Source organism: Oryzias latipes, chromosome 18 (genome assembly GCF_053564925.1).
Source record: "Oryzias latipes strain Hd-rR chromosome 18, Olatipes_Hd-rR_3.1".
Taxonomy (NCBI): domain Eukaryota; kingdom Metazoa; phylum Chordata; class Actinopteri; order Beloniformes; family Adrianichthyidae; genus Oryzias; species Oryzias latipes.
In genome coordinates this window covers 32,935,107-32,951,994 of record NC_136254.1, presented here as the reverse complement: position 1 = coordinate 32,951,994, position 16,888 = coordinate 32,935,107, and the positions used below count along the sequence as shown (strand labels likewise).

At 44.1% G+C, this 16,888-nt stretch overlaps 2 protein-coding genes and 1 long non-coding RNA gene across 5 annotated transcripts; 2 read left to right on the top strand and 1 right to left on the bottom strand.

Moving 5' to 3' along the window:
- The first annotated feature begins 1,152 nt into the window (after positions 1 to 1,152).
- On the top strand, positions 1,153 to 5,665 carry LOC105356327 (uncharacterized). Of its 2 annotated transcripts, XM_023966081.2 has the most exons (4): positions 1,153 to 1,368; positions 1,852 to 1,941; positions 2,388 to 3,960; positions 4,102 to 5,665. In XM_023966081.2, the coding sequence occupies exons 3-4, from the start codon at positions 2,403 to 2,405 to the stop codon at positions 5,193 to 5,195; spliced, it is 2,652 nt and encodes an 883-aa protein (XP_023821849.1). In that variant the 5' UTR covers positions 1,153 to 1,368; positions 1,852 to 1,941; positions 2,388 to 2,402; the 3' UTR covers positions 5,196 to 5,665. The 2 variants fall into 2 exon arrangements, with proteins under 2 accessions (XP_023821849.1, XP_078791937.1); XM_078935811.1 differs by lacking the exon at positions 1,852 to 1,941 and having other exon boundaries at positions 1,256 to 1,368; positions 4,102 to 5,339.
- Positions 1,199 to 1,618, bottom strand: LOC144987013 (uncharacterized). Its single transcript, XR_013650862.1, has 2 exons — positions 1,479 to 1,618; positions 1,199 to 1,392 (listed from the first exon to the last, which is right to left on the bottom strand). It is a non-coding gene; the product is annotated as an uncharacterized LOC144987013 (long non-coding RNA).
- On the top strand, positions 5,603 to 16,312 carry ppm1ka (protein phosphatase, Mg2+/Mn2+ dependent 1Ka). 2 transcript variants are annotated; one of them, XM_004079602.5, is made up of 10 exons: positions 5,603 to 8,058; positions 8,332 to 8,421; positions 9,652 to 9,829; positions 9,945 to 10,121; positions 10,694 to 10,866; positions 10,946 to 11,046; positions 11,164 to 11,329; positions 13,434 to 13,578; positions 13,657 to 13,791; positions 15,402 to 16,312. In XM_004079602.5, exons 3-10 carry the CDS (start codon positions 9,719 to 9,721, stop codon positions 15,531 to 15,533), a joined length of 1,140 nt encoding a protein of 379 aa, XP_004079650.1. In that variant the 5' UTR covers positions 5,603 to 8,058; positions 8,332 to 8,421; positions 9,652 to 9,718; the 3' UTR covers positions 15,534 to 16,312. The 2 variants fall into 2 exon arrangements, with proteins under 2 accessions (XP_004079650.1, XP_078791958.1); XM_078935832.1 differs by lacking the exon at positions 5,603 to 8,058 and having other exon boundaries at positions 8,314 to 8,421; positions 9,945 to 10,126; positions 10,699 to 10,866.
- Positions 16,313 to 16,888: the final 576 nt, after the last annotated feature.

Genomic DNA, 16,888 nt, shown 5'->3' with positions numbered 1-16,888 from the left:
CCCCTAAAAATGATGAAAGTCAGTCTTTTTTTTTTTTTACCTGAGCAGAGCAGAACGTTTCATTTGTGTTTTACAAAATTGACGAATTTGTTTTAGAACAGTTTATTAAAGCTCCTCTGACCAAACCTCGCAGTCCGTCACTTTACATCCACAAGAGGAGCCAGACACCCATCTGTTAAAGGTGGAGATTGGATCGGACCATGGATAAAACCATACATCGAACCATTCAATGGATCTGACTGTAGATCAGACTGTGGCTCAGATCGTGGATCAGTTCCAGGATTAGCCACAAAAAACGAAGGTCTAAATAGAAGCAGGTTAAGGCAGAAGAGCAAGATCACAATAGAATTTAGAAGTTTAACACGAGAGGACCTGGTTGCAGTCATCAAAGTCCCCACATATTGATCAAATTAACTATTTTAACTGTTGACCTTAAGTTACGGTTTTTCCTGTTTTAAGCTTTCAATACAAGTTTGTACCTTAATTCTGAACTCTTTTGGGTTAGGATTAGGGTAAATTGTATAATTTCTGCTTCTGGCCGATGGCTTCAGGCGCCATCTTGTCTGCTGCCAGGTCCCTGTCATTTAACTCAGAGATGATTGAGAGCAAACTAGACTCCAGGACCTGAGTCCTTTAGGAAGTGGAAACAGCAAAACCAAACCTCCTCCTGTGTTTTAAGTCTATTTGTGCTTTCTGTGAGGCTGGGGTCCTGCTCTCTGCAGCCTGAAGTCCTCCATACAGAGATCCACTCTCAAGAAGAACATTTTGATGGTTTAAATCCCAACAATTTCTGACCAGTCTCCAAGCTGGCTTTTTTTGTTATTGACTCGTTTTTTTAACCCAAATTCTCAAAAAGGTTCATTCCAGTTTTAGTTCTGACCCTTAAAATGCATCTGATGTCTTTTACAGCAGCGCTTAGCTTTAGTTATTAGTGTCAACGCACTGAACTTTAGAGTTCTCCTGCTGAAACGAGTGTGGCCCCGGGGCCAAAAGAGTCAGGAGGCCCCTGGAGCTTCACCTGCAAATGTCAGCTAAGAGCCCTGCTGACAGTCTTCAGCTGCAGGTCTGATCCGTTTTTAACCCTCAGCAGATCCTTGTATCTTCCTGCACACAACTCTGTTCATGTGAAGGTTTGGTGTCCATCACAAGCTCCAAAAAGACAGAAAAGAGAGGAAACAAAGAGAAGGAGGGCGGAAACTACGAGGTGAACGTGGTTTATGGGGGAGGAGCTTAAGAAGGCGTCTGCCAGAGAGAAGTGAGGAGCGTGGGTCCCTCTTTATTCTTTCATGAATTCATCAGCCTGAGTGTTCGTGAGGATGAACGGAGGATGGAGCAGCTGAGGAGTCGGGACCTGGGCGCCGCTGAAAGGTAACGGCGCTGCCGTCGGTGATCCTGAGAATAGATCAGATGAAGGCATGAAAACATTTGCAGAAAGTGCAGCTTTGATGCTAAATTTAGCTCATCTGAGCACAAATGACCTGGAAATGTCAGATGAAGACGACAAACAGAGAAGATCCCAGAAGACTTGATGTTTCTGCTGGGATGGACCGACTCTCCTGCGTGTTTATCCAATAGGAGTTTAGAAGCAGATCCATCTGAGTGACCTTAAGTCATTTGTACCTAAAATGAAGGTCAGGATAAACACTTGTCCTAAGATATATAGTTGAAAAAATTGGAATTTTTTCATTTTCTTTCCTTGTTTCCTGAATTTTTATCAGAATTTTTTTTTTCCTACAAATAAAGCAAAAACTGACAGTTTGTGACAATAAGTTTATCTCTAATCTGTTGCCGTCTAACGCTGAAGATGAAAAGCATTTGTTTTTTTGATGGTTCTTCTGTTCTGCATGACAGGGAAGCTCTAAAATGACAAAAGGTCGCCCCCTGTGGGTGAGACCGGAACCTGGGTGCTCCAGTTTGGTTCTGTTCTGATCAAACCAGCAGGTATCTACTAAGATGAAATGTTTTACTGTCTGATTAATTGTGAATTTTCAATTGAGCAAAACTTAGATTCCCGTTTCAGCACAAAGAAAGCAATTCTCTGTAATAAAGTTACAGTTGAAATTATTTTCATTTTTAAAAGGTTACATTGACTCTAAAGCCAAACAGGGTTGGTAAAAACGTAACATTGAGAGTTTTAAGCTGCGCTCACATCAGGTGCATTTTGCTTGTCAGGGTCGTCTAGTTTCACAGTTGAGTCGATGCGTTCAGCGGTACTGCGGTGGTTTTGAGCGTCGGGCTTGGGCACCTTCCTAATCCCGAATTTCCACTGGTGCATGTGCGTCGCGGAATCGGTATTACAGCCGTCAGTTAGTTTACATTGTCTCCGTTGTGGACGTGGCATTAGAATGAACTTACAAACTAAATGATTTCTTATTTTTGCTAAACAGGGGGATCTTATCACCATGGCATCTGCCTCAGGCATTTTGAAACGAAGAAAGCATGCAGTCCACATTGAGGGCTCATTGCCAGAGGAGGAGGGATTTTCCACCGTTCCAAACCCTGATGCCTCCTGGGGGGCGGAGCCAAATTTCAACCTTAACCTGACTCTGACGTCTCCAAGCAATCCTCGGGACTTTTCCAAGCTCCAGTCCAGCAAGAGAAGGGATGAAAGCAACAAAGAAGGTGGTAAACGAGTGGTAAGAGGAACCGCTGCAGTAGAATCCAGAACTGTGCTTTCACTAGATGAAAGACAGAAAAGCAGAATTCCAACGTTATCACCAGCACCCGAGGTGAAGGTGAACACAGAAGGGAACCTGTTCAAACCTCCATGTGTGAAGCCCGTCAAAACCCTCAGTCCTGTGGCACATGTGGACAGCAACACGGCACTGAGTCAACGATCCCACCCAGTGGAACAGACAACAAATGATCCAACCGCCAGACCCAATTCCCCAACATCCAACGTGACATCAGCGAAACTGAACATCATACTGACAACTGGACTGACATTTGACCTGGAAATGCAATCAAACGCAAAAGAACAGGAAGGAAGAGATGTCAACATGAAGACTCCAACACAAACTCTGTGTGTTCCCATAAGTCCAAAAAGACACATCAAAGCAGGAGAGGCTAACAGGATCAGCCCAAAATTGGCCTCAAGGAACATCTTAGGGCCAATTGGAACCAAAAAGACAGACATAGATACAATCACTAACATAACAAATCCAAAAACAAGCTCAGAAATATCTTTTATTGGTCAAAATCCGCAGACTCAGAGAGTAGAATCAGCACTTCTCTGCACCAAAACACCCCAGGTATCTTCTCTTAGTCCCCATCCATGGACGCACAAAACAACCACCAACATCTCAGTTGGTAAGAAGTCACGACCCAATGATAAAGAATCAAATTCCTCTTCTGGACTCAAAACTAATGTCAAGTTTTTAAACTTCAAAGGTACAGAGGTCTCCAAAGACTGTAGGGAGTCGATATCCGACCACAGTTCTAAATCTCTGATGGGATCAAGAGATACTCTGGACTCCAAAAGTAGTTTGGACTCCAAACCCAGGTCTAGAACCAGTCCCAGAATCAACGCTGGCCACAAAACATCCAAGGAAATGAAAACTGATGTGAGATCAAGAGTTGTTCAGGATCCAGAATCTCTTCCAGACTTAGAAGCTGGTTTGACTTTCAAGACAAGTGTTAAACCCCCTCTGAAGGGCCCTCACTGTGTCCTAGACCTTTGTGGCTCTGTTTCCCCATCCACCCCTCTAAGAAGTGGCCTGAAGTGCATCTGTGCTTCTGCTAAGCCCAGTTCAAGTCTCAAGGCTGAACAAGAAACCTTCATGTCTGCACTAGTGCAAGCTACTGCTGAGTCACCTCTGGAAGAAGTCTCCTCTTCAGAGATGCTTTCTTCTTGGCTGGTGTCAGCAAGTATAAATCCTGGATCGAACCCTGAAAGAGGTTCTGGTGTGAGTTCACCAGGACCACAGAAGGAGGACAAGAAGAACACCTGCTTTGATCCAGGTAATTTCTTCTGGGTTTGTTCACAACATCAGTTGAGACCACTCTGAGACTTGGAGAACAAAACATGGGAGTTTAGATAATGGTCTGATCTCACAAATCATGGTCATATTGTTGGGTTCTCACGTTGGATTTCTGTTGCAGGTCTCTTGGTGCCTTTGGCCACCTCCAGTCCAAAAAACACGAGGATTTCTTTAAAAGTCAAGGATGACTCCAAATTTGAGTCCATGACGGGCGATTCTCTCAGAACAAACTCCAGCAAGTCCCCAGGTACAACTCAGGGTCTCACTATCCTCAAAACATTTATTGGAAAGGAACGTTTGAAAACATCACAAAGCAAAGTCAAAGCTTCAGGAGGTCCATTATTGTGTCCTGAGGCAGAGAGTTGTTCAGGAGTCACAAGGACAACGTCCTTCACCACTCAGAGTGAAGTTGATGGTCTGGGGACTGAAGGAGTCGTAATCTCTGGAGGCAACATCTCACTGTCAGGAACCAAGAGTGCAGGAGGTGAGAAAGAAAGGAAGAAGGGAGAAGGCAGGAAGTTTTCGTCAGCTTCTGGTCCTACTCACGTTTGTATCCCAACCTCTAAGAAGGTGAAGGAGACCTGGACCATGACTGACCCCCATGGGAGGGGAGGTTCTCAGGTCAGGGATCAGAAAGAGGTGGGCATCCAGGTGGGAGTGGAGACGGGTGAACGCTCCACCTCCACAAGTCCAGACTCAATGTTTGGCGGCATCCCGGCCGACCGGTCGGCCATCAAGCACGTCTGTAAGATCGACATCGAGCTGCGCGGCCAAAGTCTGCTTCCCTCTGTCATACCTGATGAATGTCATTCCCGGCCGGCGTGTCTGCGCACCTACAGCCTCCAGGAAGAGCCCTGCCCCATGGCGCCGCTCGGACAGAACCGGGACAAAGACGTCAGCGCTGAAAGAGTTGGGGAGGACGAAAAGGAAGATGAGGAGAAGGAGGAGGCGGGAGAAAAAGTAGAGAAGCCGCAGAAGGTGGTGTGGGACGAGCGGGGGATGACGTGGGAGGTGTACGGCGCCTCAGTGGACCTGGAGTCTCTGGGAACCGCCATCCAGTCCCACCTAGAGTCAAAGATACGGGACCAGGAGCAGCACATTAGGACTCTGAGGAAATCCATCTGCTGTGAAGGAAACCTGCTCAGCAAGAAACGGAAAAAAGTACGAGGGGGGGCTCTGGTGTGCTGTGGGGGGGCACCGGCAGCATCGGACTGATTTCACCGCCATGACGTCACCATGCAGAGCAGGCCGTCTGTACTCTGCATGCAAATGAGGATTACCAAACAAGCTTGAATGACCGCAACACAAAACATTTCTGCATTTAGTGAAACGTCTGCATCCGCTAAGGTCCTCCAAACTAAACCAGTCCAGATCCCTCACAGCCATGATGGACCAAACTAAACCAGTCCAGATCCTTCACAGCCATGATGGACCAAACTAAACCAGTCCAGATCCTTCACAGCCATGATGGACCAAACTAAACCAGTCCAGCTCCCTCACAGCCATGATGGACCAAACTAAACCAGTCCAGATCCCTCACAGCCATGATGAACCAAACTAAACCAGTCCAGCTCCCTCACAGCCATGATGGACCAAACTAAACCAGTCCAGCTCCCTCACAGCCATGATGGATCAAACTAAACCAGTCCAGATCCCTCACAGCCATGATGGACCAAACTAAACCAGTCTAGATCCCTCACAGCCATGATGAACCAAACTAAACCAGTCCAGCTCCCTCACAGCCATGATGGACCAAACTAAACCAGTCTAGATCCCTCACAGCCATGAGGGACCCAGGAGGAGCCACCAACCACTGATCTGACTACAAGGACCAACATTTTCTCCTCTTTCCGCTGTCTCATCTTCCGTACTTTTTGAAAAATCTGCTTTCAAGCAGGTTTCTGTATCAGTCACATGACCAATTCTAAGTTGATCAGAAATGGAATCAAACCAGGATCTCTCTCTGTTGTGTCCAAATTCCCTGGTTAGTGCACCTTATGCGCCATTCGCCATTTCGTATGTGTCTGAATCTACAATTTGAAAATCCAGTGCCAAGGAAATGTTCCAGAAGTCTGTTGTACCTTGATGCTTAAATTAATGCAAATTAATTTTAGCATCAATTCTCCAAGTTTTCATCATCAGAACACAAATGGATTCACAATTAGTCTTTGTAAAATATTCTTATTTATTAGGGTGTCACTCCTGCAAATGGATGACATCATATTTGCGGAAAAAATGTTTTTAAAAAAAGTAAGCATGTGTCCAAATAGCGTTAAAATCCAAGACGCCGGATAGACTTTAAGGGGCTGAGCTCAATAACCCTTTGACGTTCTTTGGATTATCGTAACTCTTTAATCGTTTACGCAATTGTTTTATGGCGTAAAGCTGCGCCAGCATCCGGTAAATTTGTTAAATGCGTAAACAGTCAAACAGTTACGGTAATTGAAAGTGTTTTATTTTGCTGTCGCCGGTGACGACTCCGCTGTTAAAAGGTTAAGACATGTTCCGTCAAAATGCTAACGTTCAAAGTTTCACATATTTCCAGATGGATAGTTGACATAAACACGAGCCGTTTGTGTTTGAATAATGTTCAGAGCAGTGAATTGACAATTACACAAAAACAACGATGAGAGGCAAAAAGCTGAGAAAAGTCTTCAATGAGTCACGGATTCATGTTTGACTGGGAAAAAAAGTCAAAAACAGAGAAATGCTTCATGATTCTGAGCTGATTTTTGAATCCGACGGTTTCATGTCGGGACATCAGAGCTTGTTGAACAGCCGAACAGATTCAGATTCTTTTTCTGTCTGTTTTCTGGAGATGTTTAAAGGTGTTTCAGTGTTTGGTGCAGCAGCAGCAGTTAGCTTCATTCTGAAGCTGCTGATGTGGAGCAGAAGCTGGTAAATATTTCATCTAGCCTGTTTCCTCTGAAAGTCTGGAGCCAACGATTGTGTGCTTTCCTGTCCAGTTTTCACCTCTTCCCTTTAGGCTGCTCTTCTTGTTTTTTTCTCACTCCATTTTTCAGTCTTTTCTTTCTTTCTTTCTGACATTTCAGTGCTTTCTTTTGGAGTTTTAAAATCTCCTGAGTTCTGATTCTTTTTCTCTGGTTTTCCTCTTGATTCTGTGCTTTTCTTCTTCCTCATCTTCCTCCCTTTTGTTTTGAACTCCTTTCTTTCTTTTTCTCTCTCACGTGGACACGTCTCTCTTCTTTCTCTCCTTTTCTTTTTTCCAGCTGTCTTCTGTTGACGGAGCCGGATTTCAATTATTCATCAGCATTAAAGTCGTGTTCATGTTAATGACATCTGCCATGTTTTATTCAGACCAACCTGCACGCAGCACAAAACAGCCCCCCCCCTACCGCTGCTCCCCCAGGAGTAAAACAAAGTAGAGAACAGGGACAAGAATAGGAAGAAATTTAATGCTAAAAAACAAAATTCTCTATGAAACGGTTATCCAGATGTTGGTGGCGAAGAGAACGACTTTAGAGACCCGTCTGCCAGTTCACCCCAGGAGTTCATAAATGCTTAGAAAACATATTATTTACAAACTTTTCTTCGTTTCTATTGTTTGTGCTAAGTTCTAAGTCTTGTTTCAGACTCTATATACAACACACGCAGCCATTGAACGAGTTTTGAAAGTTACAGCACTTGACCAATCAGGGACTCGGATTTGGTAGTGACATATGGGCAGCGACCTTTTTGATTGACGGAATTCCCAAAGGTTTGTAAACTGAACATGAAAGAGAAATGAACAACTGCAGTTTATGTCCAGCCGGTATTCTATGTCATCGGAACTTTCATATATCTGAATGGAGCTGTGAAAGGAAAAGCCTGGAGTGATTTCCACCGACATGACGTTTCACACCAAGTCTCTTCCAATTTTGAGTTTGTGCGCTGGTACTGGATAGCAACAGTCCAGTGTGAACACTGAATGCTAAAAATGTGTTAAACACACATTCTTCAACGTGCATCTCATACCTGGTGCGTACGAAGCATAAGAACAGTATCTCGTCTGCACGACCCCTCAATGATCCCAGACAACCAAACACCAACAGCACCTGTACCCTTCATGTGGACGCAGGTAAGAAGCTACGTTTACAAGATGCTTCCTCTAAAATATCTTCATTTTATTCTTAAGAACTTTCTCACTATTTGAGTAGAACCTATTTTTATTATTTAATTTACTAAACGTATTAAACTATTTTTTTACCCTTTAGTATAGTAGTAGTTTTTGGTAGAGCATCCTCCTCTGTTGGACCCGTTTTATCCGTTGACAAACAGCTGTGATTTGACGTCAGGCTCTGTCCTCTGATTGGCTGCTTCCTCAGTTAACTCCCCCCTTCGGCACTCTCAGCTTCCACAGGGCCCGTGACGCCTGGAGGCAGCTGGTGGAGCCCGTCAGGACACCTGTAGCCGAGGAAACTGAACGTATTTAAAAACCAAAGTGAGTTTTTGTAAAAGCTTTTGTTGAAATGGGCTTTTAACTTTCTCTTAAATGTATCCTTGCAGTGGCTGTAGCCTTGTGTTTTTATGCTGCAGTAGACCAATCATATATTATTAGACATCTTACAGTGGAAAAATAATTGAGCTTTAAGATCAGGACATTTCTCTGTCCTTCCTACAGCTGCTTCCATACCTACAACCATTAAAACACACATCCTTCCTAAAGTGTTGCTGTTTTCTCTCTGTTAACCTTTTAGTCTGAATTATTGTTATTTACGAGGAAAGAATCTATGGATTGAAGTGTGTCTACGACAGTATTTTGTCAACAACTGGTCACGTGAGTTTCTTGTCCTGAAATGCCAGTTAGAGGTCAGAGTTGGAGTTAAAGCCTCAGACTGACTCTCAGTCTGAAAATGGGACCGTCTAATGAAAAACAGGACTTTTTGTCACCAAATGGGGATTGATGAGGAGCGACAGATAAACACCCTTTTGGGATATTTTTGCAGGTTTCCGGTAAGTTTAGCTTTGTTGTTAAATAGACGCTCATTGGGGTTCTGACTTGGTCTGTTTGTTGTCTCTGGTCACTCTGTGTATTTTCATCTGGGTCTCATGACCGACTTGTAATGGTGTGGAAAGTGAGAGGCACAGAATGCAGAGTTGCAGGTCTAATTGTGGAGCTCCGTCAGTGAGAAAGGAAAGGACATTTAAAGAAACCTAATCTGTGCCGCTTACCAGAGTCTTTTAATGGATACAGAACTCAAACTTCAGGCTCAACGGAGCTTGAAGTCAAAATATTGAAGAATTTGACATAAAAACTGAAAATCTTAAGACATTTCTGAGATGAAGCAGAAAAAAACCGCCTTTGAACTTAGGGACACTGGAGCCCATCAAATTTACAGTGTAAACATGTGTTAATATGTACTTTATTTTTCCTCTCTGATCATCTTTTGATCCACTGTTAAAGTGTTCCCAGTGGTCTTTTAATTATCCTTGTGCCGTTTTTAGCCAAAATTTAAAAACCTCTCATTTTCTATGACATAATTACTGCAGAGCGGCAGCAGTTTAGCAGAAATTCACCCCTAAATTGTGGGCGGGACTTTTGGCACAGAGCAATTCTTCCCCCCCCAACCTGAGAGCTCTCAGCTAGCTAGCTAGCTTGCAGCCCCTCGTACTTACAACCTAACATTAGCTGTGCAACGAAAATGGCATGGTTTTGTTTTTTGTGTTTCAGGAAGTAGACCGTCTGTCCAGGTGGTTCCTATTCTTGGGAAGTCTCCACAGCTGCTAAAGACACAGTCATGTCACCTGCAGTGTTGATGAACCTTCTGCGCTGCGGTCGGGTCTCTGTCTCCAGACACGGCGCCCTCTCCGCTCGCTCCTCCCCCGAAACCTCCACACCATCTGGGCAGGTAACAACTCCAAATCTTTTCATTTGCTGACTAACAGTTTGGAAAATAATCCTGAATTCTTTGCTGTTCCACATTGATATGAAGCCATGAACTGGTTCCTGTGGTGTTCCTACAGATGGGCAGAGCCATGTTGGGGATCATGGGGGTGCGTCAGGCCAGTGGATCCACCCGATTTGATCCAGACAACAGTGGGCGACCGCTGACATGGGACTCCTTTGGAATTTGGGACGATCGCATAGAAGAACCAATTCTGCTGCCCTCCAGTATCAAATATGGAAGACCTATTCCACAGGTGTGGTACAAAGGGTTGAAGGGGTGGATGACATTAAGAGAGTATTCAGACTGGAAAAGTCCATTGTTCTGGATCGAGTCCGCTGACTTTGGCCCGAATCAAGTCCTGAACCTTGCGTTTGGTCTAGGTTCAGACTGCTATCAAGTGGACTTTTCTGTTCCGAACCGAAGCTTGTAAACAAAACCTCATGACTAAAGATCTATTCACTCATTCTTCAAGAATTATGAGGGCGGGGGAAATCAACTAGAGGCGGGCACTGTGGAAGTCCTTTTGCAATACTAGTTCTGTTAATCAAACTTTATATTTCGCAGACCAATTTTGAAGGTCTGTATCAACACCAGGTTCAACACCTTTTACTTGCTACTATGGTAATACGATTGGAAACAAACCAAGACCTCCTTGAAAGATAGGTCCGAGAGCGGTTCTGGGTCCACTGTGGTGAATTTAGACTGAAAATTTGTTTTGGTTCACTTTAAGGGACCTAAATGTGTACAGTCTGAAAACACCCTATATAAGAGAAATCTATAAGAGAGGAATGTGGGTAATGTGAATCAGCTGTCCTCCTTCTGCAGGTCAGTCTGTCTCGGGTCGGCAGCACGTCTGTTGTTGGCCTCAGGAAGCAGAACGAGGACAGACTCCGCATCGCCCGTTTCCATGACAGCCTGCTTTACTTTGCTGTGTTTGACGGTCATGGTGGCTCATACGTGGCAGACTACTGCCAGACTTACATGGAGAAATTCATCAGGTCAGACATGGTTTGGGTTCCACTGGAAAATGTTTTCTGTAGTGGCTTCCTTCACAAACCGCTGACTGTTTTACCACAGAAATGCTTTGGAAGAGGACGATGACCTGGAAAAAGTCTTAAAGAAAGCCTTCTTAGATGTTGATAAGGCTCTTCACACCCACCTCTGCCTCTTCAATGATGGTAAGACAGAAAGCAAGCCCTCCTTTTTCAGTTCAAACCAACCAGATACTCTAGCAGTACTGTAACACAGTATTATTATAAAGACAAAAAATTAACAATGCTTCCCATTATCCTCAGCTTCTTTCTTGACCGCCGGAACCACAGCAACAGTTGCTATGCTACGTGACAGCCATGAGCTGGTGGTGGGCAGTGTTGGTGACAGTCGGGCTGTGCTTTGCAGGAAGGGACGAGCCAAAAAGCTCACGAAAGACCACACACCCGACCGCAAAGATGAGAGACAACGGTACTAGAACTGTGACGCCGCACCCGAAAATATAAGAATCCCCAGTACTGTTAAAAAAAGGTGTTTGGGTAAAACGGACAGTTTATGGATCACACGGGACAGAGGTGTTGGACTCCAAACCTCAAGGGCCACTTTTGACTTTTAAAGTAAACAATCATATCACCAAGATTACTTTCTAATACTCAGTTTCTTAAAGTATTCCTGTAACGTTACCACAGCTTCCAGTGTTTTGCTGCATGTGGCGCGATTAAGAACACGCTATACGTGTTTTCATCAATGCGCATTCAGCTGGTTGTGTTCACACAGCGAACCAGCACTGGACAAGCAGGGGGTGGCAGGGAGGGGATTCTTCCTTTTTTTGTATTTATACTGTTTAGTTGCGCCTGTCCTCCACCTACCCATGGTAGAGGCTTGGTGCACAGAGTCAAAGTGGTGCAAACCACTCAAATCTCGCTCCAGGCTTTTGCTTTCACAGCTTTTTTCCTTATATATGAAAGACTTGGTGTCATAGAATTCAGGGTGGACAGAAAAAGGCAAATATTAATTTAACCTCCGTGATATTTACAGCGTTTGACACTTCCGTATTTTGAAAAGGACGCTATCCACACGTCTCTACCAAATCCGAGTCCTTGATTGATCACAGTTTAAAGTTGGCGTGATTTTGTGTCAAACTCTAGCGGTTAAACTTCCAGTGCGCGATCAATGAACGTCCGTTTATTACGGCCTTTGGAGTATAGACTGGGCTGAAAAACTTGCACAGTGACACATGAACGCGAGGGGGCTGAACGCAGAAGCCTGAAATTCAGGTTGATGTGCGTTTTCGTAGACTTTTTATCGAAAGTGGCTGCAGTGTGAATGCAGCTTTGCGCCTTGCCCAGTGCAGGGGTAAACACAGCGTCTCTGTTTGTGAACTGCATAGGGTATAAATAGACTAAATACTGTTTAGGAATAGTGGTTACTCTTGCTCAAGGACCCTCCTGCATTCTTGGTTCTGATCCTGTAGGGCAGTGGTCCCCAACCTTTTTGTCTCCGCGGACCGGTACAACGCAAGACACGTTTACCGCGGACCGGTGGGGGGGGAGGGGTTGAGGTGCAACTAAAGGCACGTTTAACGCTGCCTATTAAAGGCAGATTTCCCTTTTTTAGCGGGTGCAGGTTCCTCTTCTGTCCCTTCATTGGACTGTTTCCTCTTGTCAAAGCAACTTTCTAAAGAAGTTTGTATTTTGCTCATTTTGGTTGTTTGGGTTTAATTCTAGCGGGGTGTATCACGTGATGTTTGGTGTCGCTTCTTTGAAGTGCGTTAAGTGTGACGGATGTAAAAGAGAATCCGGTCACTTTTCAAAATAAAACGTTTTTTTTCGGGGGGGGGAAACAATAAAATGGAAATTATTTTTTCTTTCTGCTCGTCCCGGTGCCAAAATTTCCCGCGGCCCAGCCCCGTGCCAAATGTCCCGCGGCCCGGTACCGGTCCACGGCCCGGTGGTTGGGGACCACTGTTGTAGGGGAAACCTGAGAAGAGCAGCATTTAGACGGGTTTGGGATTCCCTAAACAGCTGCTGTTATGTAACAGCAGGGCAAGTCCACTTTTACCACCGGGTCTTCTGCATAGACTTCCTTATACAAAGTGGTACATTCACACCCGACAGTCCTTATGAAACATGAGTACATTTGAGTCCAAAATAAAGTTTGTTTGGCTCACACAGTTCTGTGCTTTGGAGCGATTAAGTGAATGGTGTCAAGACTGCAAAGATGGACCAAAGCCTGTGTCAATGGACTCACTTTCGCGACATCCTTTGTGGAATCACAATAACTGAATGACTCAGCATTAATCCACAATGTTAACCGAAAAAAATACTTTTTCCCTGTAAAACAGAAATGCCTTCTTGCTACTTGCTAACAAAATAAGTGTGCAGTGTTCCCTACTGCAGTAGGAGCCTCTGTGCTCAGGTTCAGATCAGTAATCTAAACGCTGATGCAACTGGAAAAATTGTACTGAAGCATGATTCCATGCAAACTGTCCGGTGTAAATGGACTCTCCGTCTTCAGGACATCAAAGTACATCCTCAAAACTTGACCCTTAAGGTTGTGCATTTGTTTTGTCCAGGATCCAGAGGTCTGGGGGGTTCGTAACATGGAATAGTGTAGGCCAAGCCAATGTTAATGGACGTCTTGCTATGACACGCAGCATTGGAGACTTCCACCTTAAATCCATTGGAGTGATTGCAGAGCCGGAAACACAAAGACTCAACGTGAGTAAGATCACATTTTCAGTGAACTGATAACCAGTAGTACACACAGGCCCGATAGCCTGAACTTTCTCTTTACAGATCCACCATACCAGCGACTCCTTTTTAGCTTTGACCACGGATGGAATCAACTTCCTGTTGAGTGACCAAGAAATCTGTGATATCATCAGTCAGTGCCACGACCCAACAGAGGCTGCAGATGTCATTGCTCAGCAGGCAAATAAACACTTTTTTTATCCCGTCTCAATTCAGCAAGTCATAAAATGGAATCACAAGGGGACACAATATGCTTTCAAGTGCCAGTCCCAAGTCTTGGTAAATGCCAAATCCATGTCAGGAAGGTTATCCAATGTAAAACAAAGGCAAACCTTAGGCTTTAATTTCAGGCATTTAGAGGCAAATGATTGGCTGTGGTGACTTCTGAAAGGAGCAGACAGAAAAAAAGATTCAACGAGTCATAAAACAAATTTACACTGAGGTGAAGTTAGATGGAAGCAGTGATCATTTCTTTCCTATAGTACCTTGATCAGGTGATGGAGGCTTAAACTTCAACCCTTTAACATCTGAGCTTTAGTGTTTACTACCGTAACTCTTCAACTGTTTACACAATTAACTTTTCCATATCAGAAACCCTGGAACTGGTTAAACCAGATTTAGGTCCCTATCAGACTGTAGAAGTTCCTGAAATGCCAGGGCAATGTTGGGTTGCCTTAATGTGAACATAGTATCAACCAGATAGATAGATAGAGAGAGAGAGAAAGAGACAGAGAGAGAGAGAGACAGACAGACAGACTACATTAATCTCCCAAAGGAGAAATTCAGGTGTCCGGTAGCAAAACACACAACCACAAACAACAGTAAAAAGACAGTTCACAAAATATTATCAGTTCACATCAGGCAGGTTCATTAAACAGCCTGATAGCTGTAGGGACAAATGAGTTCTTAAAGCGCTCTGTCCTGCAGCGCAGTGAAAGGAGCCTATTACTCCGTGAGCTCCTCTGACCAGACATCGTGTTAGATAGTATAGCCCTCCCACGCAAAAATGATGTTCCTTTTTTACACATGGAGTAATGTTGATTATTTTTTCCCCAGCTGGATAGCTCAGTTAATTGCACGACTGGCACATGGTAAATCAGGGTTCAATTCCCAGGGGCCGCAATGAGCTTATTCAAAGTTGGCCCTTAGGAAAGACCCTTTGACCTACTGTACTACTATGTAGCCACAAGGGGGCCCCAAGTCTGGGTCCCCCTGTGCCGCTCCCCAGCCCAGATAAAACTGCAGAGTTGTGTCAGGAAGGGCATCCGGTGTTAAACTCTCTCCCAAACCACCTGTGCAAATCAGTGAAAGCTGATACACTGACGACCCCTGAAGGGATATAACGAAAGGTGAACAACGTTCCCAACATAAATTTAAGTGTACACATATGTACTTATATATACATGGTTTGGCTAGTATTTTAATGAGATTAGCATCTGTGCAGTGCTAAGATGCGTTAAACAAAAATAAAATAAATTCCAAGTTGAGAACCTTGAGGAACGCCTTTATCCAGCTTTTCTGGTTCAAACAAGAACACGAAAGACAAAATGTAAGCTGTCTTTTTTTTGCTTTGATAAAAATGTGATTTATATTTTTTAAATGGTTGTTAAAAAGGTTCACTATAATGATAAATGATAAAAAACCTTACCGAAGATCCTGTTTGTCCATTCTTGAGAAAAAATCCTGAGGCTAATGTGTTAATGCTAGCAGCACTCAGGTCTTGTGGCTCCGATTCTTCGCATTAACGATGGACTTTAGCATGACTGAACTTCAGCTCTTGTTTGTTTCAGGCGCTGCAGTACGGCTCAGAGGACAACGCCACCATCGTCATCGTTCCACTGGGGGCCTGGGGCAAACACAAAAGCTCCACCGCCATCTACAGCATGAGCAGGAACTTTGCCTCCAGCGGGAGATGGGCGTGAACACAACGCCGTTACGACAGGAGCAGCTAACGGGCTAAAGTCAACCACAAACCACAGCTACTTCCTTCATGTCGCCCCTCTGAAGCACGTAGAGATGCTTCACTGCTGTTGGATCGGTCAACAGTGTAAATAGTGTATTATAATAATCCATGCTGTACATAGAGATTTGCTGCCGTGTTTGTTCACTGTGTCGTTTGTATGTTTGCTTGTTGATAAAATACTTCGACATTTCCCCAAAACTAAGAAGGTCAGTGACTTCAAAGGGTTTAAAATCTTCTTAAAACACAGAATCATAAAATATGTAAATATTCCTAAAGAAAGCTTAATGTCAGACTAACTGTCCAGACTTCTGACTTTATGCACACAGGAAGAAAATAGTTTCCCTTCTATATTTTTATAAGTAGTTTATTTTCATATTTTTGTAGGTCTTGATTTGGATTGATGTAGATGACGGATCGCAGAGCAGAAACCAACCAGGATCCATTAGTTTACGTCCGTTTTTTCCTTTTACTTTAATTTGTTTTCGGCTGTAAACCAACCAACTACTAAAGCCCAAACGAAGGGAAACACACAACTAGGATGTTACACACATCAACATTAAGGTGGAAGGTGTGACGCCGTCTGCAAACAGATCCAGAGAACATGCAGATGGTCTGTAACTGTAGCATCAATCATGAAAGACTGGTGTCAAAGCCAGTTTGTCAGAGCGGTTCATCGGGAGAAAGTCATGGCAGAAATGTGTCGGCTGTGGAAATAAAGCTACGATTCCTGAGAATCCACACAGAGTCTGTGTTCCTTCAATCAGGTTGGAGTTCTTTCAGGACTTAAATGTTAGAAACGCAACTTTTGGAACCGTTTGGAATGAAAAACTGGCTGCTGCTCCACCAGACAGTAAACGGCAGAGACGTTTCTGGAGACGCATCCGATCAAGAGAGAAGTGGAGGAAAATGTTTGGATAGGATTAAAGTACGCGTTTCAGCCTAATGCATTCAAAACATTTGCGTTTACGTGTCGCTACAAACGTTTTTAAGTCCATTTTCAGGCCCTACGTGCCCTGATAGTTTTCTACCAATCGGGTAAGAGAGTCAGTTTGGGCTCCAGTCTAAACAAATGAAAGACGTTTTAATGTGTTCAAAAGCATCACTAATCAAGTCCTTTTAGATTAAAGTGTTTTGTTGACATTCTTTAATAAAGAATCTGAGGTTTTCGTTGGCTTCCAGCGCATGTTGAGTTCCTCGCGCTCAGCACAGGAATCTCTCCCCTCAGATGTAATCAGATTTGTCCTCCATTACCTCCCGTCTGACTGACGGCCGGTTCCTGCTGCCGACGTCAGACCTTAAAGGAATCAGCAGAGA